Source organism: Emydura macquarii, unplaced genomic scaffold (assembly GCF_026122565.2).
Source record: "Emydura macquarii macquarii isolate MOO-44397 ecotype Brisbane River unplaced genomic scaffold, CSIRO-AGI_Emac_v2 contig_2246, whole genome shotgun sequence".
In the NCBI taxonomy this organism is placed as follows: domain Eukaryota; kingdom Metazoa; phylum Chordata; order Testudines; family Chelidae; genus Emydura; species Emydura macquarii.
Window position 1 is genome coordinate 1855153 of NW_027132383.1, and position 24651 is coordinate 1879803.

The following is a 24651-nucleotide window of genomic DNA, read 5'->3' on the forward strand; positions in this document are numbered from 1 at the left end:
TGGGACCGGCCGGCTCTTGGTGCCAGCTGCACCCTCAGAGCAAGGAAGGTATAGAGGTCAGCAGGGTGCTGAGCTCAAAACTACTCCAGCCCTGGCCTCTCCCAGCAGGGGTGCTGTGGGCAGTGGGGGCGCAGAGGGTGGGGGTGAGGGGCTCCCGGCTACCCCAGCAGTCTCTGGAGCAGGTGGACGCTGCAGGGCGGCGCAGGATCTGTGACTATCGGGTGCTCTGCAGCCGGACGCTCGGTACCAATTCCAATCAGACTGAATTGCAGCACCCACCAGCTCAGGACACCTCCGACTTTATTGCCGAGCGTGCAGAACAGAACACAACAGAGCAGAACAGAGCAGAACGGGCCGGGGAGCGGGACCGGCAGACGGCGCCCTGGTGTCCCGCTGGGATGGCTGGGGAGGAGATAACAGGAGAGCTGGGGGCGAGTCTCCCAGCCCAGACAGACAGAGCCGTGCTAGCAGGGCTCACCTCAGATGTCCCCCGGCCTCCCAGGCCTGAGAGCCAGAGTCCAGGCCGAGCCGGAGCGTCCACGCGGCCATTTGTGGACGAGCGCCGCTAGGACCCCGCAGGCTGACGCCAGCTGCAGTGCGGACATGCCAGACCCATTCTCAGCTCCTGGGATTTCTTACCCTGGACGTACCTGACTAAACCATCAATCATCTTCCCTGTGCTGGGCTCCTCCTCCCATCTCTGCTGCCCCCTTGCAGGACCCCAGGGGTCTCTGCCCCCCTCTCCGTGGCTGCGCTGCCCCACATCTGGGCTTCACTGTCCTTGCAGCCCCTTTGCTCACCCGCAGAGACGCCAGGATTCCTCCGGGGCCGCCACCCCGTGGGAAACAGCGATGGGCCAGGCTACCCTGCGGAGCAGAGGGCGACCCAGGAACCGGGACCGTTCATCAGCTGCACATCGACGCCGGTCGGTGCCGAGGTCGCGCAGCCGAGCCATGCGGGGCAGAGAAGGGGCAGCTAGGGCCTGCCGGGTCCTGCACTGGGCGGGGGGACCAGGCAGCTGAGGGAGGGAGTCGGTCAGACTCTCTCCACGGCCTTCCTCCCCCCGGGCGCTGGGTCCAGGGCAAGAGGAAAGACGGGCCTGTGGGCCAGGCACTGGAGAGGGACGCAGGAGAGCCGGGTTCTAATCCTGCCTCTGCCACAGGCTCCTGTGTAACCTTGCTTGGTGTCTCTGGGGCCCAGACAGCCCAGGGATGGGCCCCGAAACCTGACAGTTCTGAAAGGCGATCACTGCCCCATCCTGGCTCTGCTGGGGCCCCTCAATCCCGACCCGCAGCCCCCTGCTATCCCAGCCCTGGGCTCCCCCATCCCAGCTCCGTTGGTAGCCCTCGGTCCCGACCCACAGCCCCTGGTGGAGCTCTCAGGATGGGGCTACTGAGCCAATTGCCCAGCCGGCTGTTCCTGCCCCTCATCGCGCCCAGGGGCCGCAGGCCACGCAGCCGCCCCCTGACCCCAGCTCCCAGCAGGCAGTGCCTCCGGGATCCCAGCGGCCGGGCTGCGTTGCATGCTGCGGCACGGGTCTGCACCTGGGCGTTGGAGGGGAGGGCGGCTGCAATTCGGTTCTGGTGCAGCCGCCGGACTCCCGGCGTCCTGCCGACAGCTGCCTGCTGGTGAGAGCAGGGCGCTGGGGCGGGAGAGAGCGCGGCCAGCGTCTCACTGCCCTGGCTCGGCGCTGCCCGGCGTCCCCGCCTGCCGTTTCTGTCTCGTCCTGCTGGGCCGGGGGCCGGCCACCTGGGAAAGGAGAGCGGCCGAGGTCAGAGCAGCTCGTCTCAGTGTCTGGGGCCCCTCGCTGCAGGGCGTGCAGGCTGACCCGCGCCCAGGCCGCCTGCTGGAGCTAGCGGGGCCGGGAGTGGAAGCCAAGGGCTCCCTGTAGGGCTGTGATGAATGCAGATGGCTGGCGCCAGACCTGGCCCGCGCCCGCCCGCCCACCTGGCCCAGTGCCACCCGGCACCAGGACGACCCAAAGACCCCGCTCAGCTGCATGGGGCTGTCTGCCCCATCTCGACCCCAGGCCCAGGATAACCTCCTGCCCCGTTCCTCGGGCCGGCCTGGGCCCCGGCGTGCGCACCCCTTACCTCCGGCGGATGGGCCCGTTTGCTGGCTGAGAAGAACTCGTCCAGCCTGGGCTGCCTCCTGCCCTCCCGGGGCGCTCGCTGCTTGGGCCGGGCCTCCTCGGGCTGGGCCTCCTCGGGCTGGGCCCGGGTCTCCTGCCACCGCTGCAGCCGCCGGTGCACCCGCAACTCGCTGGAAACGGAGCTCGGGTCAGCGGGTGGGGGCAGGGCTGGGGGGGGTGGGAGGGGGCATCACAGCAAGAGGAATGGAAACCAAAGGGGGGGGGGCGGAAGAATCCCCCAAGGGCCCCCCCCCACCACTGTGCCGGGATCTCAGCACCTGGCCTACTCCTGGCTCAGCGCCCCAGTCACCGCGCCCCGGCAGAGCCATTGCGGGGGAGTCTGGCTGGAACGGGCCCCCTGAGCTCTGCGTCCGGGAACTCTGCTCCACTGGCAAAGCCGTGTCCAGCCTCCCGACCCCCCGGGGATCGGAGAGCCGGGCCCGGGGCCAAACGGGCAGTTCTCTGGCTGATGCACAAGGCAGGCCAGACCCCAGTTCAGTCCCAGGTCAGGGGCTGGAGACTCGCACGGGGGGGCTGGAGCCCACAGGCTGCCAGCTCTGGGGACGGATTGGGGGCACTGGCACAATGAATTGAGACCCCTTCAACTCATCACACGCAGGACGCCATGCTTCCAGCCACCCCTCTAGGCCATCCCGCCTGCCTCCCCATCCAGACAGCGTGCCACTCACTTCATGTGCTTCTCGTGGACAAGGAACTGCACCAGCCCCTCCGGGTCGGGGTCGCGCCACTCCAGCGTCACCTGGCCCGGGTCAGCCACCTCCGGCTGCAGGAAGAGCCTGCGAGCTCCCTCTAGGTCCCAGTTGTCGGGCAGCGGGTGCTTCTGCAATAGCAGCAGTTCACCAGCCGAGGGCGCCCCGCGCCCCAAAGGAACCTGAAGCCCACGCCCAGGAATGACTGTGCCCACCGCTGAAATGCACCCACCTCTGGGGAGGGACCAGCAGCTGGTTACCAGCGCACAGCAACACCACAGCATGGTTTGGTGCCGGGAGTGAAGCAGAACCCACACCCCCTCCATCCATGGCTGGCAGCAGAATGGAGTTACCGGGGCTGGGATACCGGGGACACGCCCTGGAGAGAAGGCTGCTGGGATCTCTAATGCCCATCGGGTCGATGGCCAAGGGCCTGAGCTGTGTGCTGGCTCAAAAGGCAGCCCAGCGCCCCCCTGCGCTGCAGTGGAGACAGAACCACCTCAGCAGTGCAGCCTAGCGAGCCGGCGCTGACGGGCTCACAGCTCGCGGGGGAGGCAGAACGGGCCCTGCCCGCTCCAGCAGTGAGGACGAGGCTGGACCGCTGCCCCTCCGAGGGTGACGGGCTTCGTTCCCCTCCAGGCAGCCCTGCTCCCTGCCCAGTTCTCGGGCATCCCCCTCTGCCTGGCCAACGCAGCCCCCCTGCTCAGCCCCTCCTCCGCAGCACACGGCTGGCCGGCCCTGGCCCCAGCCCCGGCCCCGGTACCTGCGGGTCGATGTTCTGGAGAACTTGCTCGATGGTCCCGTGCTGCTGCAGCAGCATCAGGGCCTTCTTTGGGCCCAGCCGCCAGACCTTCCCACAGTAATCACAGCCCAGCAGGATGCACAGGTCCACAAACTGCCCGAGGCCGAGGCGAGGGAGCAGAGAACAGCCGTCACCACGGGGGTTAGCTGGATGGCTACCCGCTCTGTCCCGGGGCGCCCCTCCCCGCCATCCCGGGACACCCTGGTGACGCTGGCAGAGCAGGGCCCAGCTCGTGCCCAGGTCCCCATGTCTCAGCTGAAGGCAGACAGACCCACGCAGGAACCAGGCTGGGGGCTGCTATGACTCCAGCGGCGGTGAGCATTGTGCGGGTGTTTTGTGAACGCTGGTGAGCCGCTGCCAGCATGGATCTGAGCGAGAAAGTCTGGAGCCCTGATCGTACGGGAATATTTGAACGGCTGCGTCATGAGCCGCTGTGTCTGTAAGTCACAGGCCGGAGAGAGGCTTTAGCCAGGGTGAAGGTGTGACGACCTGCCCAGCAGGGATGGCCCAGGGACACCTCCTGTCCCCCTCCCGAGGATGAGTCAGGCAAGTGGATTCCTCCCGTCAGCTGAGTTCGCAGCTCAGAGGACATGGAGGGGAAGGGAGAAAAACCCTTGACAGGGAGGAACCGGATCGCGCTGCTGCTTGGATTCAGCCGGGCCAGGTGTCTAGGCAGAAGCAAGGGATCCCCAGTGCTCAGCCTGGGTTAGCCCTGCTGGACACAGAGACCTTGCTTACCACAGGAGCTGCTACTCCCTTTTGAAACTTAAGATTGTAACTCCTGTGGGTATCTCTGGTTACCAGCTTTAACCTTATAACTACATCTCTGGTTTCCTTTGCCTGTGTAATAAATCTTCAGGAAGTTATTACAGGATTGGCTACAAGGGCTGTGTGAGATTTAACGGGCAGCTGACCTGGGGTACATGACTGGTCTTGGGGACTGAGAGAGACCCTAACCCTAACTGTGATCCTTGGTGTAAGGGCCCGTCTGTCACACAGGCAGGCTCATCAGGGTGGCAAGACAGACTGGAGTATCCAGGGGACTGTCCGTGACTCCGTGGTCAGGCTGTTGTCACGCCTGAGCAGTTTACACTTGATCAGAGGTTGGTGAGATCCAAGTATCGAAGTTACAGCCAATGGGAGGGGGTTGGGCCCCGGTTCCTAGCAGTCTGCCTTGAGAGTCACTGCAGGCAGCGGTACAGTCTGCGCCCGCATGGTCACCTCCCCATCCCAGCAACGCTTCACCTGGTCAACGTGCCACAGACCCACGGGGCAGCACAAGGGAACGAGAAAATCCCGTTGGCCCGTGTCGTCTCCCTGTTCCCTGGGGCTGTCCCGTCGCTCACTCCCTCTGCGTCCACCCCGTCTCCTGTACTTAGATCGTCAACGTCCCTTCGTTCTGAGGCTGGGCTGCCCCCAGCGCAGGGCCCTTCTGCTCCCCCACCGGGGCCCCAAGCGCCAGCACAACACAACGAAATCCATCCGCCAATCCCACCTGCTCCTGAGTCATTTCCAGCTTCTGCAGGATGTCAGGCAGGGAAAACTCTTCCACTTCGCTGCAAGAGACAGAGAGCAGCATGAGAGCCCCTGACCCCTGGGATACCCTCCCCCCGCCAAGCCCCCATTCCTGCCCGCCTGACCCTGAGAACCCACCAAGCCCTGCAGCCACGCCCTGCGGTGGAAGTGAGCTCCCCACGCCCAGTGCAGTGCAAACCCGGCGCTATACCAGCGCATGGTGAGCAGGTGGCCAGCCGCTGGGAGCCCAGGCTGCTCTTCCTGCCCGAGGCTGTGACCTGACTGCAGGCACCACCCAACCCGCAGCACCTGCCCGTTGCTAAGTGGGCACCTTTATGGCTCTCCCACCGTCCCCTCCTCACTTCCTCCTCCAAAAATTCATAGATTCCCAGGCCAGGAGGGACCACTGTGATCATCCAGTCTGACCTCCGCTGTACCACCCGCCAGAGAGCTGCCCCCAACAATTCCTGTTAGACCCAGAGCAGATCTTTCAGAAGGACATCCAGCCTTGATTTAAAAACGGCCAGGGAGAGAGAATCCACCACAGCCTTGGGAAGTTGCTCCAGGGATTAATGGCTTTAACCCTCACCGTTAAAACCCTGCACTTTATTTCCAGTCTGAGTCTGTCTAGTTTCAACTTCGAGCCATTGGACCACGTTAGACTTTAGTCTGCTGTCAAATCTCTGGTCCCATCATGTTATTCCCACTACAGACCATGAGCAAGGCTCCCTGCTCATGGTCAGCCGGTTATCCGCTACCACCCTCAAATCTTTCCCAGAGTCGCTGCGTCCCAGGGTCGAGTTCCCCTCCTGTAATCACAGCCCATCTTTGTTCCGAGATGTGACTTAACATCCAGTCGTATTCAAACACTGTTGTTTGCGTGTGCTCAACTCTGTGTCAGTGACCTGTCCTCTTCGTTATTTACCACTCCCCCAATCTGTGTGTCATCTGCAAACTTTAGCAGTGGCGGTTTTATGTTTTCCTCCCAGGCACTGATAAAAATGGTAAATGGTGCAGGGCCAAGAACCGATCCCTGTGCAGACTTACTACAAACAGCTGCTCAATGAGGATTCCCCGGTTTGAGATCTATCAGCTGGCCAGTTTTGAGTCTGTTCACTGCGCGCCGTGTTAATTTTATACCGTTCTCATTTCTCCATCAAAATGAGGCGCAGTACAAAGTCAAACGTCGAACAGAAGTCGCTGTATGTTCCATCAACACTATTGCCTTTATCAACCAGACTTGTAATCTCACCAGAAAAGATACCAAGTTGGCGTGACGGGATCGATTTTCCATAAACCCATGTTGATTGGCATTAATTACATCACCCTCCCTTCATTCTTCATTAACTGAGTCCCGGAGCAGCCGCTCCATTATCTTGTCCAGGGTCAATGTCAGACTGACAGGCCTCGAATTACCCTGGTCATCCCGTTTACCCTTTTAAAATATTGGCACATTAGTTCTACCCCAGTCCCCTGGAGCTTCCCCGGAGTTCCAAGGTGCCAGAAGTTCCTGGATCCCCGCTCTCCTCCCCCCATCCCCTGGCAGGACTCAGACCCGCCCCGGCCCCTCCCCGGCCCCCGGGCACTCACCAGTTGCGCTTGGAGCTGAGGTGGCGGATGAGGCGGAGGCTCCCGAAAGGCAGCGCGTCCATGTCCTCCGTGGCCGTGCACCAAACCTTGCCAGACTTCACCAGAGCTGCGCAGGTGGCTTCTGCCTCTGCTGGAGCCTGAGCACGGGTACAGAGAGCGACTCTGCTGGCACCCACGTGGGGACTGCACCCTCCTTTTGCCCTGCCCCACACAGGACCTGCCAGCCCCTCCTCCCCCTCCCTTGCTCAAACCACCTTTCACTGCTTCCTTTAAATCACAGGCCCTGGTTTGCCTCTGTCAAGGGTTCGTGTCCCTCCCGACAGCGCTTTGTGTAGACGCTAGATAAACATCCCCCATCTCTACCCAGTGACACCCAGCAGCTCTGTCACTCCCAGCCGCCTTCCCTCTGGCCAGCACAGCCACCCCAGGCCATCCCTGCAGAGCACGGAGACCAACCAATGTGATCTGCCAGAGCCCTCCGCTGCCTGGGGTCGGTGCTGAGCCATGCTTCGCCCAAGCATGGGGCCTCTCCCCTTCTCCTGGGGAGCCCAGAGAGCAGCCCCAGTGACCCACGTGACGGCCCCTTTGCCCAACCCCATGCTCTCCCAGGCCACATTACCTGCACATAGGGGACACCCAGGTGGCCTAGCAGGGTCTCGCAATCCTGCTTCAGGGGCCGCGGCAAGTTTTCCGCCAGGCGGGACTCTGTAACCAGCAGAGGAATGTGGGTGTGATGCACTGTACTCCGAAGCAGCACCCTGCAAGTCCCTCATACTAAACATGTCACATTGGAGATCTAACAACCAGTCACGGTCCGCTGAACCCCTGTTCTGTCAAAATATGCACATCACCCGTCTGTGCCAAGTTCTGAGATGTTGCGGGTATTGAAATAGGTTAATGTAAGCTTTCTAGTAACCACAGAGAAGGCAACCATGCTGAGGAGAGGCTCAGCAACCGTACCCCAGCAAAGGAGTTGTAACAAAGGATTTAAAATACAAGGACATTTGCACAAGACTATACAATGGAGATTGCTCAACTCTATGTCTCACGCATATGAAATGGGGGGGATGGAGCAACCTGGTGACTCAGCAGAGCCCACCGGACATGCCTGGACTAATGTCTATTAGGCACATGGTCAAAAGATACAACATAAGGGCCGGGGCTGCAGGCCTTGGCCTTTCTTCTCCCCCACCTACGCTGGAAGCAACAAGAATGCTGGAAGATAAAGAGACTGGGTGGTCCAGGCTTGACAGAGCAGCCTGTATGCTGAGAACTGAAACATCCAGGGGGGTGGAAAAACTGCTTCATCTACAGCCTGCCTAGGGTGATCGGGTTTAAGATTTAGATTGTGCGTTTATCTTTATATTCTTCAGTACCTGTCTTTGATCTCTTATGCCTGCCACTTATACTCACTTCAAAGCCATCTTTCTGTACTTCACAAATCTGTTTTATATTTTAACTAAAACAGTGTGTCTCGGCTGAAGTGTTGGAAGATCTCAGCTCCGTTATCATAAGCTAGTGTATGTCCTCTCCACATTGAGGGGGGGACGGACTAGGTAACAGACTGATCCTGGTCAGGCAGGACGGTGCATCTTTGGGGGCGGGGCAGGGCAGGGCACTGGGGCGCACTGGCTGGTGCCCCTCTCTGTGAGATTCGTGAGTGGCTGGGGGAGCATTTCATGCGATCTTGCCGGCTGTGTGGCCTCCCATGCTGCTGCAGCGCCTGGAGGGGTTTGCTGGTGGTCACTGGCAAAGCACTGTGAGGAAAGTCCAGGCTGGAGAGTGAGGGGGCGCAGCGGTACCCCAGTCTGGGTTGTACCCTGGGGGACCCATCACAGTAGGTCAGGGGTTCCTGCTGTGGTGGGGACCCCCATAATGAGTTACAGTGCCCCCTGATGCTGCAGACAGGTGTGGCATGTCCAAACCAGACCCCAGGCCAGGACAGCAAAGGCCCTGATACTAGGCCTGCCACCCAGATAGGGGCCGCTTGGAAAGGGGCTGACCACCACCACCACCACCGGAGAAGGCAATGCTGGCACTGCAGGAACCCAGGGAGCTCTCCGCCAGGTAGGGGCAGGTGAGGGCCCTGCTGGGGCAGGGGAGATGAGGCGAGCCAGGCACCCCTGGCTGCTTTGCAATGCGGCACGTTTACCTGCAGTGTCTCTCCTAGCCCTGGCAACCTCTGCCCGCCTGGCCAACTGCAAGGAAAGGATTCTTGGTTACAGCCTCTGCGTGCAGAGACGCGCTATCCCCTTCCCACCCGGGGCCAAGAGGCATCCGCCACTAGCTAGGAGAGAGAACATCTGCATATCTGCCCCCAGCCCCTGTCCCAATCACTGCAGCACCCCCTGCTGGCTGGGACAGAGAACGATCACTGTGTAATCCTCACCTCCACCCCAGCCCAACTGCTGCAGCATCCCAGCTGGCTGTTCTGGCCATCTGCGGTGTTCAGGCATCGCTCAGTGCTTGCCAGTGCTCTGCTTTATAATACTGCACCTGGGGCACTTCAGTGACCGCCCGTAAGTGACCTACAACAGGCAAGTCATGCTTGACCAACCTGATTGCCTTCTATGAAGAGGTGACTGGCTCTGTGGATGTAGGGAAGGCGGTGGATGTGATGTACCTTGACTTTAGCAAAGCTTTTGATACGGTCTCTCACAGTATTCTTATCAGCAAGTTAAAGAAGTATGGGCTGGATGAATGGACTATAAAATGCATAGAGAACTGGCTAGAGCATAGGGCTCAACGAGTAGTGATCAACGGCTCCATGTCTAGCTGGCAACCGGTCACAAGCGGAGTGCCCCAGGGGTCGGTCCTGGGGCCGGTTTTATTCAACATCTTCATTAATGATCTGGAGGATGGGGTGGATTGTACCCTCAGCAAGTTTGCAGATGACACTAAGCTAAGGGGAGTGGTAGATACCTTTGAGGGTAGGGATAGGATACAGAGTGACCTAGACAAATTGGAGGATTGGGCCAAAAGAAATCTGATGAGGTTCAACAAGGACAAGTGCAGAGTCCTGGACTTAGGACAGAAGAATCCCATGCACAACTACAGACTGGGGACCGACGGGCTAGGCAGCAGTTCTGCAGAAAAGGACCTGGGGGTAACAGTGGCTAAGAAGCTGGATATGAGTCATGTGTGCCCTGATTGTCAAGAAGGCTAATAGCATATTGGGCTGCATTAGTAGAAGCATTGCCAGCAGATCACAGGAAGTGATTCTTCCCCTCTATTCGGCATTGGTGAGGCCACATCTGGAGTATTGTGTCCAATGGTCACCATTGTGAGCAATGGTCTCAAGTTGCAGGGGGGAGGTCTAGGTTGGATATTAGGAAAACCTTTGTCACTAGGAGGATGATGAAGCACTGGAATGGGTTACCTAGGGAGGTGGTGGAATCTCCATCCTTAGAGGTTTTTAAGGCCCGGCTTGACAAAGCCCTGGCTGGGATGATTTAGTAGGGGTTGGTCCTGCATTGAGCAGGGGTGGGACTAGACACCTCCTGAGGTCCCTTCCAACCTTCATCTTTGATGATTCTAGGATTCTATGAAGAGCTTCACAGCCCCCTTGCCTTGACTCTCTATCTGGGAAGCTCAGCCCTTAAAGGCACAGACCCCCTGATACCATACCCCCACATGTGCTTAGTTTGTAATGAAAGAGGGGCTGGGCTCAAGCAATTTTTTTTACTTTAGTAACTGATGTGGCAAGCCCAGAGGTGCTGGGGCTCAGCCCTGGCACAAATTAAGCCCTGCCCCCTGCCCAGCACGTCTCTGATACCAACCAGTGGCTGTTTGAGGTCAGGGGGCCGCCCGTCAAACACAAACACCGGTTTGATGCCGTTTTCCAGGAGATGCAGCGTCCGGTAAAACAGCCCCTGCAAGTGACTGAGACGAAAAGCCGGGCAGCTCACAGCTTGCCCGCAGCTTGCCCCCGCGCCCCATGGTGCCCCGCGGGACGGAGAGAGCCCAGCAGCGGGAGCCGCTCTGACACAGCGACACTGGGAACGAGGCGGGCCCACGTGGAGTCACAGACCCGCGTGCGCGGTGCACGTTCGGGACGACAGAGTCGACACTTGCTGTCTGTCAGCCTCCCAGCTCCCCCGGCAGCATGGTCGGCGCCCTGACCCCATCACTGAGCCACTGAGAGGGGAAGGGGGCTGCTCAAAGCCACGCAGGGGGTCAGTGGGCAGTCCACTGGGCCACACTGCCATGCATTGAGCCACCCTCCACCGGCCCCCCGGCACTGACCGTCTCCGGGTGAGCGAGCTCAGCAAGACGACCCCCATTGGCCAGGCAGGGGGTGCTGGAAGCTGCACCCGAGGGCTCTGGGAGCAGGGAGCGGCCCTGGGGGAGCCGGGCAGCGCTGGGTGTGGGACGCTCACCTGATGTTCTCCCCGTTGCGGTTGCAGATCTTCGGCATGGCCGTGCGGAACTGGTAAATGGCAATGGAAGCGTCCAGGGCTACGACCCGGCCTGGGGAGCCGACGGGAACAGCCGGGTTATTCCCCCAGGAACGGGCATAACCCCCCTCACCCCATCCCGTCCCAAAGAGCTGGCTGCTCTGGGGCTGCCCAGCCAGGGACTCACCCGTCATGGTGCATGACACCCCCGGGGCTGCTTCCCCACTCCCCCCTCCGCCCCCGCTTTCCAGGTGTGTCCCCCACCACTCCCACGCCTTCGCAGCCTCCTGCGCTCTGCTCTCTGCTCTGGAACCCCAGCCCCCAGGTCCCCTCCCGCCGGGGGGCAGCAGGAGGGGCCGTGCCCGCAGGCTGCGGAAGGGGTGGGGGGCGCTCCCTGCTCACCTCGATAGTGTCGCAGAGGGAAGGCGCTCACAGCCCCCGCAGCCTCCTCCTTAATCACCTCCGCCAACCTGGTGATGCCCATGGGCACGATCCGGGAGTCGCTGCAGGGGGCGGGGCAGGGACGGGGAGTGTCCCGGGGGGCTGGGCACGGCACAGAAGAGGGGTGCCCTCGGGGGCTGGGCACCAAGAAGCCCGGGGTCGCTCCCCAGGCCAGGGGACACACGCACGGGGCGCAGGCAGGGGCAGGCCCCGGACACGGTGGCGCTCGGAGCAGGGACCAGAGACTCAGGCAGCAGCGCGACCCCGACCCGGGCCCGGCCCCAGCTGGGGCGCAGCCGCTCTGCTTCCGCGGCTGTCCGCGCTGGGGAGCCACGAGCAGCTGCAGGGCCGGGCCGGGAGGGGAGCGCACGGGGGGCCGCGCCGGGGAATGCACCGGGGGCCGGGAGGGGAGCGCACCGGGGGCCGGGCTGGGCCGGGGGAGCGCACCGGAGGCCGGGCCGGAGAATGCACCGGAGGCCGGGCTGGGGGAGCGCACCGGGGGCCGGGCCGGGCTGGTCTGGGGAAGCGGGGCCGGGAGCGCCCGGACTGCAGCGCCGGCTGCTGGCCGAGGAGGAGCCGGGCGGGGCGGAGCGTTTCGGGGCAGCGGCAGCGGCTCCGACGGGGCGGGAGCTGGGGCCGGCCGGGGTCCCTGCGCCGAGAGATCCCAGCCCCCAGCAGCCGGGCTCCCGGGGCGGGTGTTGCCCTGGCGGGGGTTGCTCCAGCTCCAGGTGCCAGGGGGACCCGAAGCTGTTGGATGGCTGATGCCCCCGGCGGGGGGACCGGCCCGGGGTCCCCAGGCAGCAGGCGCTCCGTGCCGGAGAGGGGCGGCCTGGCCGGGCCCAGGGGAGGACGCTGGGTACCCGGCCGGGGGGCACACACCTCGCTGGCTGCCGGAGCTCAGCTCCCTGCCTCTCCCAGCTCTGGCAAGGTGAGCCCTGCCCGCCCGGCCCTGCTCTCTCTGCAGGCTAATCACCCGCTCCCCGACCCCTGAGACCCCTGAGCCTCAGGCCCCTGCTCCGCTGGTCGCTCGCAGACTGGCTGCTCCCAAAGGACCAGGGCACCCCGGCGGGCGGGTGCCAGCGCCAGCTCAGATCCCGTCCCGCTCACAGCAGTTCTAGGGGCACCGACGGCAGGTTGAGCCACCAGGCAACGCAGCAACCCCGGGGCCAGCCAGCCAGCAGCCGTGCTGGGAACAAGTGGCCGCAGAGCAGATAAGGCAGGAGATGCATTCTAGCAGCGGGACCGGCTCAGGGAGATGCTCTCACACCCTGTCCAGCGTGGCTGGTCCCCAGTCCGTCCCGCCGGTCACAGCCAGGCCTGGCGTCCCTTCCTGGCACAAGGCAGGCTCTCAGCTGGCCTCCTCCGGGACCCTGAGGCTGCAGGCGCGCGGTGCCCAGGAAGGGGTGGCCTGGCCCATGGGGGCCCGAAGGCTGTGGGTGCTCAGTGTCTGGGGAGGGGTGGCACGACCGGCCCACGGGGGTCGGTTTTCTAGCAGAATCCTGCACCAGCTGGGTGAAGGGTTCCAGTCCTGCCCTGAGCCCCAGGCACTGCCAGACATAGCCCAGCCCAGCCCAGCCGGGTAATGGGCTATGTGCACCCCTGCCCTGCACCCTGAGCCTTGGAGGCTCCCGCCCGCAGCAGGTACCAGCCACCCTCCTCTTATTGCCCCAACCGAGGTCTCCCTGTGGGCCCTCTTGTTCCACGATGGGCTGCTAGGACTCCTGCAGGCCTGCAGGGGGCGCCCAGCCCGGCGCTGCCTTTGTCCCGGCACAAGCGCGCACCCTCTCCTGAGTCCTGGTCACCTCTGCGACTCTCTAGCCCGGCCGGGGCCTCTATGACCTGCCCTCGTCGAGTGGTGCCTGCCGGGCCCGGAAGTGCTAAAGCAGCCATGTTTGTTCAGAGCGGCGGGGGGTGGGGCTTGTGTGGGCGGAAGTGCCTGCGCCCCGCCTTTGTCTCGGGGGCGGGGGGCGGACGATTGGCGGCGCCTGGGGCCGGGCCGGGCCGGCCGGGGGCTGAGCGGTGCGGCCAGAGTGCGCGGGGGGGGCTGGAGTGGGGGGGCTGTGCCCTGGGAGTGCGGGCGGGGGCTGGCTGGCAGCTTGGAACGGGGGGGGGCCTGGCAGCCCGGAGTAGGGGGGGTGTCCTGGGGGTGGGGGCTGGCTGGCAGCCCGGCGGAGGGTGCTCTGGGGCGGGGGCTGGCAGCCCGGTGTGGGGGGGGGGATGGCTGGCCCTGGGGGCAGGGGGGATGCCCTGGGGGCGGGGGCTGGATGGCAGCCCGGTGGGGGTGCTCTGGGGGGGGGCTGGGCGGTGTGGGGGGATGCCCTGGGGGCAGGGGGGGGTGCCCCGGTGGGGGGGGGGGGCGGGGGCTGGCCGGCAGCCCGGCGGGGCAATGGCAGCGAAGCTCTGGCTGGTAGCGGCAGTGGGACGGGCTCTGCGCCTGGGCAAGGGGCTGGGTTTTGCCTGGACTCCTCCGCAGCGCCCTGCCGGAGCAGACTGAGCCGGGGCTAGCGCCTCTCTGCGATTGCGGGGCAGACGGGGCCCCGAGCCCTGCGCCCCTCACCCCCGGAGAGAGCCTCGCAAGCCGTAACCCCGCTCTCTCCCTTTCAGGGTGGATAAGGCCCCTGCCCCCATGGCTGGCAGGCCTGCTGAGTGGAGCTCTGCTCTCTCCAGCGTCGGGCTGTGTGCCGTGTGTCTGAGCTCGGCCGTGCGCACTTTCCAGGTGAGAGCAGTGGTAGGGACACGCAGACCTTTGTGTCTGGGCGGCGCATAGCTCAGGAATGTGCTAGCGTCTTCCTCGTACCACAGAAGTGTCCAGTGTCTCCCACCTGACGGAGAAAGAACAAATCAATGCATTGTTCGCTGGTGCCATGGCCTAGCAAGAAGCCCTCTCCGTTTTACCTCATTCACTTCTGGTTGCCCCCATATTCACTGGACAAACAGATTCTCAAGCACAGTGATAACTTACCAGGTTTCTTCCTGGAGCACTTGATTGCGAGTTAGCTTAATGCTTATAGGTGTCATGAGTCGCACAAGGAGTCTTGGAGCTCAAGTTCAGTGTGCTCTGGTCTACCGGCTGACTCCTCGGTTCTTTGGTGGCATATGTGCTTCGCCCACTCCGGGTGATTTGTTTGCAGAAGTGGTTTGTAGGGACAAGACGTGGCATCGGTGGCTGGGGAAGCCGCTTTGGGGGTAGGCAGTTGTTCAGGGGGAAAAAGGGGTTTCACAGTTGCACCAGACGTAGAAAGGAACACAAGCAAAGATTTTCTTCCTAATGGATCTTTGTGAGGAGCCATGTGGAGAAGAAAGCAGCAGAGCTAATGAGGGATGGACTCTCGCTGACCTGTTTGTGCCTAGATAGCCCACCTGAAAATGCCAAGGTCAGGGCAGGCTGCAAAAGGAGAACAGATTCTTCCAAACTGGGGGCTAACACTGCAGTTAGATTCCCCAACCAGTTACCAGCAGTGCTTCTGCTCCCCCACACCGGTTACCAAGAAACTAAACCAAAAAAATGACACAGCCCCCTTTACTGCATTTCAGTCTCTGGCTCCAGTCAGCAATTAGGTCCAGTAAAGAAATAAGTTGTTTAAAACTCTATTCCCTTTACCAAAATGTGTTCTCCTGACCCCAAAGGGTCAGCCACAGTGCCAGATCAATATAAGTTTGGATCTTACCCAAAATACCACGCTGCCAGCCAATCCTTTAGTAACTAAAATGAAAGGTTTATTATAAACAGAAAGGAATAAATAAGAAGAGAGATGTTAAATAGTCAAAGCAATCACATACATCCAAGCGACATTAAAGTCCATATATATCAGATTCTCAGCAGAATTGTGGTGTTTGCAGGCTTGTACAGTCCCTCTGGTGTACATCCAGTACCTGGATGGGTCTCAGTCCTTTGTTTCACAGCTTCAGTTGTAGACGAGTTGATCCAGAGATAGGAAGGAATGAAGGTAACTAGTCTGCCATGCGGCTTGTTTCAAACCCAGCCACACAGCAAATGGCATGGAAAAGCCTCAGAGTCCCCTGTCCCTGGGCATGTTCTTACATGCCCTGGTGACTCATAAGGTGCAGCCCCTGGGTTCTTTCACTGGATTCATTATACCTGTGAGTTCCCTCAATGGGCCATTAAGCAGGCTCAGTGCTGCTGCCATGGGCTGTTGCCCAGAGACGCTGCACAAGCTGAAGTACAAATATGCCAGACACGTGTAGAAGCTATAATACAAAACTGACACACACACATAAACATGCTTCTCAATCTTAGCGAATTCTAACCTTCCCAACGGTACCTGACATGACCCATCTCGTACACATTACTGTCATTTTGCAATATTGACATCAATAATATTATAAACGGTCACCCCTTACCCAGACAACGTCACACTCGCGTTGCCAGCATGATGCAGCTCTGGGTATGAATCTGGGAGGGATGGATCCTCAGGCTGTTACCCTGGATGTCCAAGCTATCTCTTTGTCTGTGTGGCTGAGTTCTCTATGACTGGGCTGTCGCTCATTGCTTGTCTCTGTGTGTCTGTAGATAAATCGCGGGGCTGCCGCAGGGTTTTTCCTCCAGGCCCTGGCAGCACTGGTGGGAGCAGTTGGTTTCTTCTGGACACCTCTCGGGCTTAGCTTGGCAGCAGATTCCCAGTCCAGTTCCTGGGTCTCCACCGTCATTGGCCTGCCTTTGCTGGCTTTTGGATTCCACTGGCTGAACGGTGACCACTCCACTGCCAACATCCTCCTGGGAGGAGCTTTGCTGCTGGCCACGGGCTTGGAGTACTTCACTGAGGAGGGCAGGGCCATGGTTGCCCAGTCTGTCACCCTGGTGGCCTCCATCACCATCCTCATCATTTCCATTTTCACCATGAATTTCTACGGGATGCTGGGCAGCCTGGTGCTGAGCGTTGCTGGCCTCCTGTCTGGGGTGCAGGCAGAGAGACTGCTGATGCTCAGGAAGGAAGCTGTCCTCAGCTGTCTCCTGGCAGCAGGAAACTTAGCATTTCAATGGGCCTTGAGGACACAGCACGTTGACCTTGACTGATATGTGGCACTTCCCAAGGTGCCCTCTGTGGAGTTGTCAGTGTGGTCTGTGGCTGCTGTCCTCCTTGGCGCAGAGGTTACCACTCCCAGCATGCAGTGTGACCTGGCCCGTGGACTGAGGTGGGCACTGCATGCAGAGTTGAACCGTCACGTTGATGGCTGCAGTCTGATGTACATTCCTGCACTGGGTGCAGCCCTCAGGCTCGGGGCACGTTGCTGCAGCTGCCTGTGACTTGGTAACTGACTCATGCTAGATGAGAGGAGGATACCAAAGACTGGAGCTGTCCTGTTTGCTGCTGTTCCCTGGCGTGGCCCCGGTGGGGCAGACAAACACTCTCCTGCTGCTCCCAAGCACTTTGAATTTCTTCTTTGGCCTCTGGGCTGGCGAGAAGATGCGCACGACTCTGGAGCCCTGGTGGCAGCCAGCTGGTACAAGACCCCCAGCCTTCCCGGCGGGGTTACAGGCCTCAAGTTCTGTTGCTGGGTTTCTGCTGGTTAAGCATCACCTGCTGCTACCGCCTCAGGGAAGATGCTGGCTATTCAGTCATAGGCTCACGGGAAGTGGCGACAGGAAGGACCTGCCAGTCCGTTTCCTAGCGAGCCATTGCCTGATTATTGCTGCAGACTGTGGGTGCCTGGTCCATCTCCTCCAGCGATGGGGATCGCGGCACTGCCCTGGAGAGCCCGTTCCACAGGATATTGTTCCTGCCGACCAGTCTGCATTTACCTTTGCTTAATTTCATTCCAGTCATTAACTGACTCCTGCATTAAATGAAATGAGGATTTACAGGGAACTCGTTTTCCCTCCCACCCCATTGTTAACTCAGCTCCCCTGAAAGGATAACGTTGTTATTGAGCGCTTGGCACGTTTCACTCTCAAAAGTTCTGCGTGCCCTCCAGTGGCCTGTAGTATCTTGGATGACCATGTCCCATGGTGACTTGCTGCCACGTAGTTCTGATTGCCATGCGGACGGTGCTCCCCTGACGCTTGCACCCATAAGCCCTTGAGCACTAGCTGGGTTTGCATTTAATTTCCTCACTTGAAAAGGGAAAATTCCCAAAGTGAACCCAGTTGAAATAAAGTATTTCCTGCCCTGTGTGTGTGTTAGCGAGGAGTCGCACAAGCACGCTGGCTGCACCTCTCTGCCTGGGCGATTGCCGGCGGCAGCGCTGCGTGGCTCCAGCTCTCTGGTTAGACACGCACTACGAGTGTAACCCAAGAACGCGCCCTCGTAAGGGAGCTGGCATGGCTGCCGTGCTGTTTTCACTTGCTTCTCCTCCATTGCTTGGTAAAGCCAATCCTCAGCGGAGACCCCGTAAATGCCAGGGAAGACACTTTCAAACCAAGCTGCTGAAATCAGCTTGAATGTCCCTTATAACCCCTGGGAAAGCTTCCCCTCACTCCCCCCCACTGCCCGCACAAACACTTAAGGCAACATTGAGCTCTCCAGCTTGCTCCTCTGTGTGCCGAGAACCAGCCTGAAGAATGTGAGGAAGTTCTGAGGGACCTAGGCTTTATCTGCCTGAGCCGGAGCTGGCACATTGCTACTGCCCTGTTACACTCACTGGGCTAAACCCCCCTGGGCGTAAGGCCATTGACTATGGTGGAGTCACATCAGGAATGAGATTCCTCTCTGACCTTTCCATGTAAGGAAGTCCAGGGTGCTATGGCTGAAGTTGTGAGAAGGGCCAGGCTTCAGGGTGGCCAGGACCAGTGTTACTGCTCCAGCTCCCGTGTGGGGCAGGACTTCCTCCCATGTGCCAACCGGAGCCGCAAGTCACGTGCCGCATGAGCCAGAACAGAATGTCCAGCAGGGGCTATTAGACAGTCATCAGTGGGTATCGGACATCTTGGCTGTAACCGGGTTCCTAGCTCCCAGAGGGGCTGGTCCAGCTCTCCCTGTGGTCCATGCAAGCCTCCACTGGCTTTCCTGGGCATGGGATGGGCCCCACGTCCATTCCCTGGCACCCCGGCAGGTTTGTTCCCTTAGCCTTTGCACTTTCTCGCTCCCTCCCCCCATGCCCGCTTGCACTCGGAAGATGATTGCTTGCTGCAGAAGGAGGGCACCTAGACGCCCCCAGTCCCTCCTGCAGCCTGAAACCCGTGCACCAGCAGCCACCATTGCTGCTGTGGGCAGAGCTGGCTGCCCCTTCTGCAGCTGGCTTGGTTTTTCTCAGGGGCTCCTTGGCCGCACAGCTCCCAAACCAGCTAGTCTCGGGTTTAATTCAAAATCAAACCAGCATGGCTGGTTCTGCCAGGGAAGCGAGGTGTCCTGCCATCTGGCTGTCCGTATTTTGATGCTATGTGTTAAGAGGCCATGTAGAGGCCGTCCATTCAGGGTGTGGAAAAGCAGCTTGGGGAACCCTCCCAGGCCTATCTGAGTTTCTTACCCATATTCATGCTGTGGTTGGGCCTGATCCATTTGTGTATCTCTAGCCGTAGGCAATGCTGGTATCGATGAGTCTCACCTGTACGCTGGGACAGCTTTCCCCAGCCCCTGGGATACTCACTGTGCAGTTAGACCCTTCCATAACAAGGTTTGAACTTTTCTGTGTTTCCTTTGTCTTTCCTCACTGATGAGGTTAAACATCAGCAGCAGCTGTTGGGTTTATTAAAGGCAGGCAAATTCTGCATCACCCTTTGTACACACACCCCCATACAGCAGTCCTGACCTGCAGTCCTCTCTGCTGACCTCGTCTGTCTGCATAAATCATTACAGAATGCCCTCTGTCACCATGGTATCGGCGCATGAGCCGCTACGTAGTTCTGCCCTTCTGTAGGAGTTAGATGCCCTAGAAGTGACAGGATCCCTGCCCCGTTACCAATCCCAGGAACCCCCCGGCCCTGGCCGGCTCTTTGTTCTTCACATGCTTGCAGACATACCCCACTCAGATATGTGCGATCCCAGCACCCCAAAACCGGAGAAATTTGCCTAGCAGTTCCCGTCGGGGCGGTGCTCCCGCCCTTTGCCTCACAGCCCTCCCCTGGCTGAATAAGGTCAGCGCCACCTTGACCCCCCTCAGTTCCTTCTTACTGCCCACAGCTAGAGTTGGAGCACTCTGGACACCCTCCTTTTACCTCTGGATTGCAGAGACCGTTGTGTAAATAGTTGTTTAGTAAGCGCACCTCGGGTGGGTGGGTTAGTTTAGTTCGCTGGAGCTGGAGATGGTTCGTGTAGTTCGCTGCAGTTCCCTGGTGAAGGTGCCCGTCACGTGAGGGGCTATTCCAAATAGCGATTCCCACATGCCGTGTTTGTTGTGCCTGGGAGAGGGACACGGTAAGGATAGGGGCTCCATCTGAAAGTCCTTTGGGAAAGGGATGCAGGTGGCAAGGGACTTGAAACTCAAGCAGTACCACATGGAGCAAGCCACGCGGCCTACATCAGCACAGGAGATGGTACCAGCTCCTCGGCCATCATCAGAGCCTCAACGCACCGATGTTCCGCGGCAGAACGCGGAGATGGCCTCTAGCCGGATTCTAGGAGGGCTCCACCAAGAAAAAGGACCATTAAGTCGGAACACGGCCACTCCAGATCTCAGAGAGAGTTGTTCTCTGCAGGAATCAGTGCTGACTGGCTGCTTGGGTACCCATGAGGGAGTTGGGCCTTCAACCTATTCCCTGGTACCGAGGCAAAATTCAGATTCAACTCCTGCACCATGCATGAATCCAGTACTGACATCTTCAGCCCCACCAGTGACCATGCCCCTGGCCTACTGGGCAGCATCAGACCTATCATGCCCCTCAATCCCAGACTCTCCAATCACCCCGGAACAGACAACGGTAGTGCCTTCATCAATGACCATTGCACCGACACCGTCCTCAGTACCGCACGTAAGCCTGGACACCCTGCCTCGATTGGTGTCTGTACCAGTACTGGCCAGTTCTCCGGCTGCACCCACGCCAGAGTCTGTACCAAAGTCAAGACCAGTGCCGCCGCCGGCGCTTTCAGAGTCCGTACCGAGCGAGAAGATATTGCCCTCGCCAACCCATAGGGCCCCTTCCTGACCTCAGAGCCAATGCAGTCAGCATATTGGGCCTCGGATGAAGCTGGACGGTGGCTGGCTCCGCTGGGAGTTGACCCTCCATTACCTCTGGATGACTTTGGGGGTTCGTCGGGGTTGAATTTGAAATCTTCCTCCCCCCCCCTTGTGTGTCCCAGATGCCAGTTTCAGCTCGGTCCGGACATGCGTCCGATGCTGACCGGTGCTGGGATTAGTTCCAATCACACATTAGGCATAGGAGCTCTTGGCACGCTAATTATTGGTCCCCGATGCCTTACCCATATCCACAGTGGCCTTGGAATCCCTGGGATGCTCCTTGTTCCTTCAGATCCCAATCTTCAGCCTGCTCCAGGGTAAGATCGCCTAACCGACCCGTGGCGCAGCCCCCGTGCTGCATACTCAGAGGATGCTACCTCGGAGCAGGTACAGCCTGTGGCCATTGCACAGGGGATGGTACTGTACGAAGAGCAGCCAGCAACTCTTCGTCCTTTGTCCTCCTCCTCCCCACACAACACCATGACACTGGCTGCCTCCTCTCCAGGGCCGGAGGATTTCGAAGGTTGGCCTTAGCCTTGGGTGTCGAGGCTGAATTTGTGCAGGAAAACACGCACTAATTAGTGGAGGTTTGCCAGTCCGCGTCCATGGGGAGAGTAGCTGTCCCGATTAATAAGGCACTATGGGAACCGGGCAAGGCTCAGGGATTTGAATGTTTCCAGCTCACTTCTTGTGACGGCAGCCAATGAGAGAATCACCTACAGGGAGAAACAGATCCATGCCCAAGGACAAAGAGGTTGGATCTCATGGGCAGGAAAATGTCTTTGACCTCCTCCTTGCAAATGAGAATTGCAACGCAGCAGGTGTTGCTTTTGAAATGTAACTTGGGACTCTGTGGCAAAATGCATGGAGTAGCTGCACGAGTCTCCTAGGGAGGAGTGCAAGGTGTTTGTGATGGAGGGCTGACTGGTGGCTAAGACGTCCAGGGCTGACTGCAAGGACTTAGCTGGCATGATGAGGAGAGCATCGCGGTTGCAGAATTCAGCATTGCCACCAGATGTACAACAGAGCGCGGAGGGCCTTCCTTTCAATGGTCGATCTGTTTTCGGACAAAACGGATGAGACCTTCCATTTGTTTAGAGATGCTCTGTTGGAATTTATACCCCAGCATCAAAGAGATGCCTCTTTACTGGGCAACAATAGCAGTAATACTGCGGCCAGAGAGGTTTTAGACAGACACCTTACCCACCAAGGCGAGACTACCCCAGGAAGGAAAAAAGGCCTCACAAGAGATCTTTGTGGTCCTCCTACTTTTTTACTCAGCGCCCCCTCTCCTCCTTCCCCCTCCATCATTGGGCAGACAGCCTATTTGACTTGCGTGTAAGGGGCGGCAGATCAATTGTAAAATTCCTAACTCCATCACCTCAGTTCTCAGACAGGCTGGCCCACTGCTGCTGTGCCTGGAAAACAATAACCATGGATGAATGGATTGGATCACGCCAGACAATTGCTGTCCGTTCCCCACACCACCACCCCCACCCGTCCCTCTTCCGGGACCCCTGTCATGAGACACTGCTTCTTCACCAGCTTCAGACGCTATGTGCCCTGGGGGCCATGGATGGGTCCCCCATCAACGTGCTGGACAAGGGTTCTATTCCCAATTCTTCCGACTCCCCGAGGCGCAGGGTGGAATGAGACCTATCCCCAATCCCTGCAAACTCAACAGTTACGTCAGCTATATAAGGTTCCGCAGGGTTACTGTGGCCACTGCTCTTCCCTCTATGAATTACAGCGGCTGGTTTGGTGCGCTGTTATTTGCGCAGGTCTGTCTTTCCGGGCCCCAGGAAGTTCTTGAGATTCCTGGTCGGCAGTTAATGTTACTAGCACACCGTTCTGCCCTTTGGCCTGTCCTTGGCGCCGTGCATGTTTACCAAAGGCATGACAGTGGCAACTGCCCATCTCAGGAGGAATGGAAGTCATGTCTTCCCGTTGTCACGACCAGGTCGTGGGCGGTCAGACCTCGTGATCAGAGAGGCTGTCGGGTACCAGAGGGTCAGCGTCCGAGACAGGCCAGTGGGTAAACCACGAGTCAGGTGTCAGCAGGGAGGGTCAGAGTCTGGGATCTCTCATGTGCAGGGTCTGAGGCAGGACAGGCAGGCAGTCTGTATTATTGCCCAGCCACACCCCCGGCATGGTTTCCTGGATTAAGTACCGGAGCCAGCCAATCAGTGGGCTGCAAGGAGCTGCCACTCAGGTCCTGCTGGGTTGTACTTCCTGCTGGGCCGATCCTGATAGGGTCCTGTGGCAGGAGCCCACGTTAAGGCTCCTGAGGTGGTGTGGAGGTGTCCCTGCAGGTTCTTATGCCCACACTTGGACAACTGGCCAGTAAGAGACAAGTCCGAATAGCTAGTCCTCAGTCATGATCATTTCACACTGGATCTTTCCGGTCCACTGAGGCTGATCCTGAACACGGAGAAATCAATACTGAACCCTACACAAAAAATCAAGTTTATTTGGGCCATGCTAGACTCTGCGAGTTTGAGGGCCTTCCGGCCGTGCAAACAATTCCCAACAATTCAGCAGCTGTGTCTGGACCTCCAGTCACATCCTACCACAACAGTCCATGTGTGCCTGAGATTATTAGGCCATATAGCCACATCTACCTATATAGTGCAGCATGCGAGACTGCGTCTCCGCCCTCTCCAGCAATGATTGAGACCAGTCTGTCATCTAAGTTACCACTCTTTAGACATTCTTCTATGAGTGCCTCCAGAAATACTGAACACCCTGCCGTGGTGGATAATTTGGGACAATGTGCGTCAAGGGGTTCCCTTTGTCCATCCCACTCCTGCAAGAAAGTTGGTCACCAATGCCTCCTTCGTAGGGTGGGGAGTGCATCTGGGATTGCTAACAATCCAGGGACTGTGGATGGAACAGGAAACGTCCCTGTTGTATCTTGCCTCAGCTCCAGCACACTGATACAACTCGGGCCAGGCCGTTCAGGACGATGCCACCGGGATGTACTATGTCAACAAGCAGGGAGGAGCCCGCTCCTATAACTTGGTCACAAAGATAAAATTTTGACACTTCCACATCATAGAATCATAGGGTTGGGAGGGACCTCAGGAGGTGTCTAGTCCAACCCCCTGCTCAAAGCAGGACTAACCTCAGCTAAATAATTCCAGCCAGGATTTTGTCAAGCCACAGCTTAAAAACCTCTAAAGATGGAGATTCCACCACCTCCCTAGGTAACCCATTCCAGTGCTTCACCACACTCCTCGTGACAAACATTTTCCTAATGTCCAACCTACACCTCCCCCACTGCAACTTGAGACGGTTGCTCCTTGTTCTGTCATCCACCACCACTAAGAACAGCCTAGCTCCATCCTCCCTGGAACCCCCTTTCAGGTAGTTAAAGGCTGCTATCAAATCCCCCCTCATTCTTCTCTTCTGCAGACTAAACAAGCCCAGTTCCCTCAGCCTGGGTCACCTCTGGAGCCTTTTTTAAAAATTGGCATCACATTAGCTATTCTCCAGTCATCTGGCACAGAAGCTGATTTGAATGATAGGTTTCATACCACAGGAAGTAGTTCTTCAATTTCACATTTGCGTTTCTTCAGAACTCTTGGGTGATACCATCTGGTCCTGGTGACTTATTGCTGATTAATTTATCTATTATGTTCTTAGGTTCTTATTTACTTCTCCACAGGCTCTAGTGCTTACTGCAGAATGTAAGCGTTCCTTTACAACCCCTAACTTTCTAATTGTGGTCGCAAGAAAAAGTTGCAAAGATGACCTCATGCAGTGCGGCCCCCCAGAATCTGCAGGATCCACCCAGAGAGGAGCCTCCATGCTCCATCCATTTCAGTGAGGTGCGAACTCCACAGCCTAACAACAGTTCTTTAAATGGCAGTGCTGCTAATCATTTCACTGCGGTTCAGTTCAGAAGCAGCCAGCTGGACTGGGGTTAGGCCAGTGCTTGGGGTTTTATTGGACCGGTCTGACTCTGCTTCGTGCATCTGGGAGAACCAAGCT

General features: G+C 58.9%; 2 protein-coding genes across 2 annotated transcripts; one reads left to right on the plus strand and one right to left on the minus strand.

The window, feature by feature from the left end:
- Nucleotides 1-283: 283 nt before the first annotated feature.
- Nucleotides 284-13476, minus strand: LOC137161049 (uncharacterized). The gene is made up of 11 exons (XM_067560051.1): nucleotides 13389-13476; nucleotides 11548-12147; nucleotides 11128-11218; nucleotides 10528-10630; nucleotides 8901-8946; nucleotides 7368-7453; nucleotides 6749-6885; nucleotides 5139-5199; nucleotides 3605-3736; nucleotides 2821-2972; nucleotides 284-1749 (listed from the first exon to the last, which is right to left on the minus strand). The coding sequence occupies exons 1-11, from the start codon at nucleotides 13474-13476 to the stop codon at nucleotides 1302-1304; spliced, it is 1944 nt and encodes a 647-aa protein (XP_067416152.1). The 3' UTR covers nucleotides 284-1301.
- A 112-nt stretch (nucleotides 13477-13588) lies between these two features.
- TMEM276 (transmembrane protein 276) lies at nucleotides 13589-21293 on the plus strand. The gene is made up of 3 exons (XM_067560117.1): nucleotides 13589-13605; nucleotides 14191-14302; nucleotides 16118-21293. The coding sequence occupies exons 2-3, from the start codon at nucleotides 14213-14215 to the stop codon at nucleotides 16619-16621; spliced, it is 594 nt and encodes a 197-aa protein (XP_067416218.1). The 5' UTR covers nucleotides 13589-13605; nucleotides 14191-14212; the 3' UTR covers nucleotides 16622-21293.
- Nucleotides 21294-24651: the final 3358 nt, after the last annotated feature.

What these genes read in the sequence shown, in the direction of transcription:
- TMEM276 (XM_067560117.1), top strand. Translation starts at nt 14,213, where the DNA reads ATGGCTGGCAGGCCTGCTGAGTGGAGCTCTGCTCTCTCCAGCGTCGGG. An exon ending in CGGCCGTGCGCACTTTCCAG is followed by an intron (nt 14,303 to 16,117) that starts GTGAGAGCAGTG and finishes GTGTGTCTGTAG; the next exon opens with ATAAATCGCGGGGCTGCCGC.
- LOC137161049 (XM_067560051.1), bottom strand. Translation starts at nt 13,476, where the DNA reads ATGGCTGCTTTAGCACTTCCGGGCCCGGCAGGCACCACTCGACGAGGG. An exon ending in CCCTCTGCGACACTATCGAG is followed by an intron (nt 11,219 to 11,547) that starts GTGAGCAGGGAG and finishes TCGGCTCCCCAG; the next exon opens with GCCGGGTCGTAGCCCTGGAC. An exon ending in TCCAGAACATCGACCCGCAG is followed by an intron (nt 2,973 to 3,604) that starts GTACCGGGGCCG and finishes CTGCTATTGCAG; the next exon opens with AAGCACCCGCTGCCCGACAA.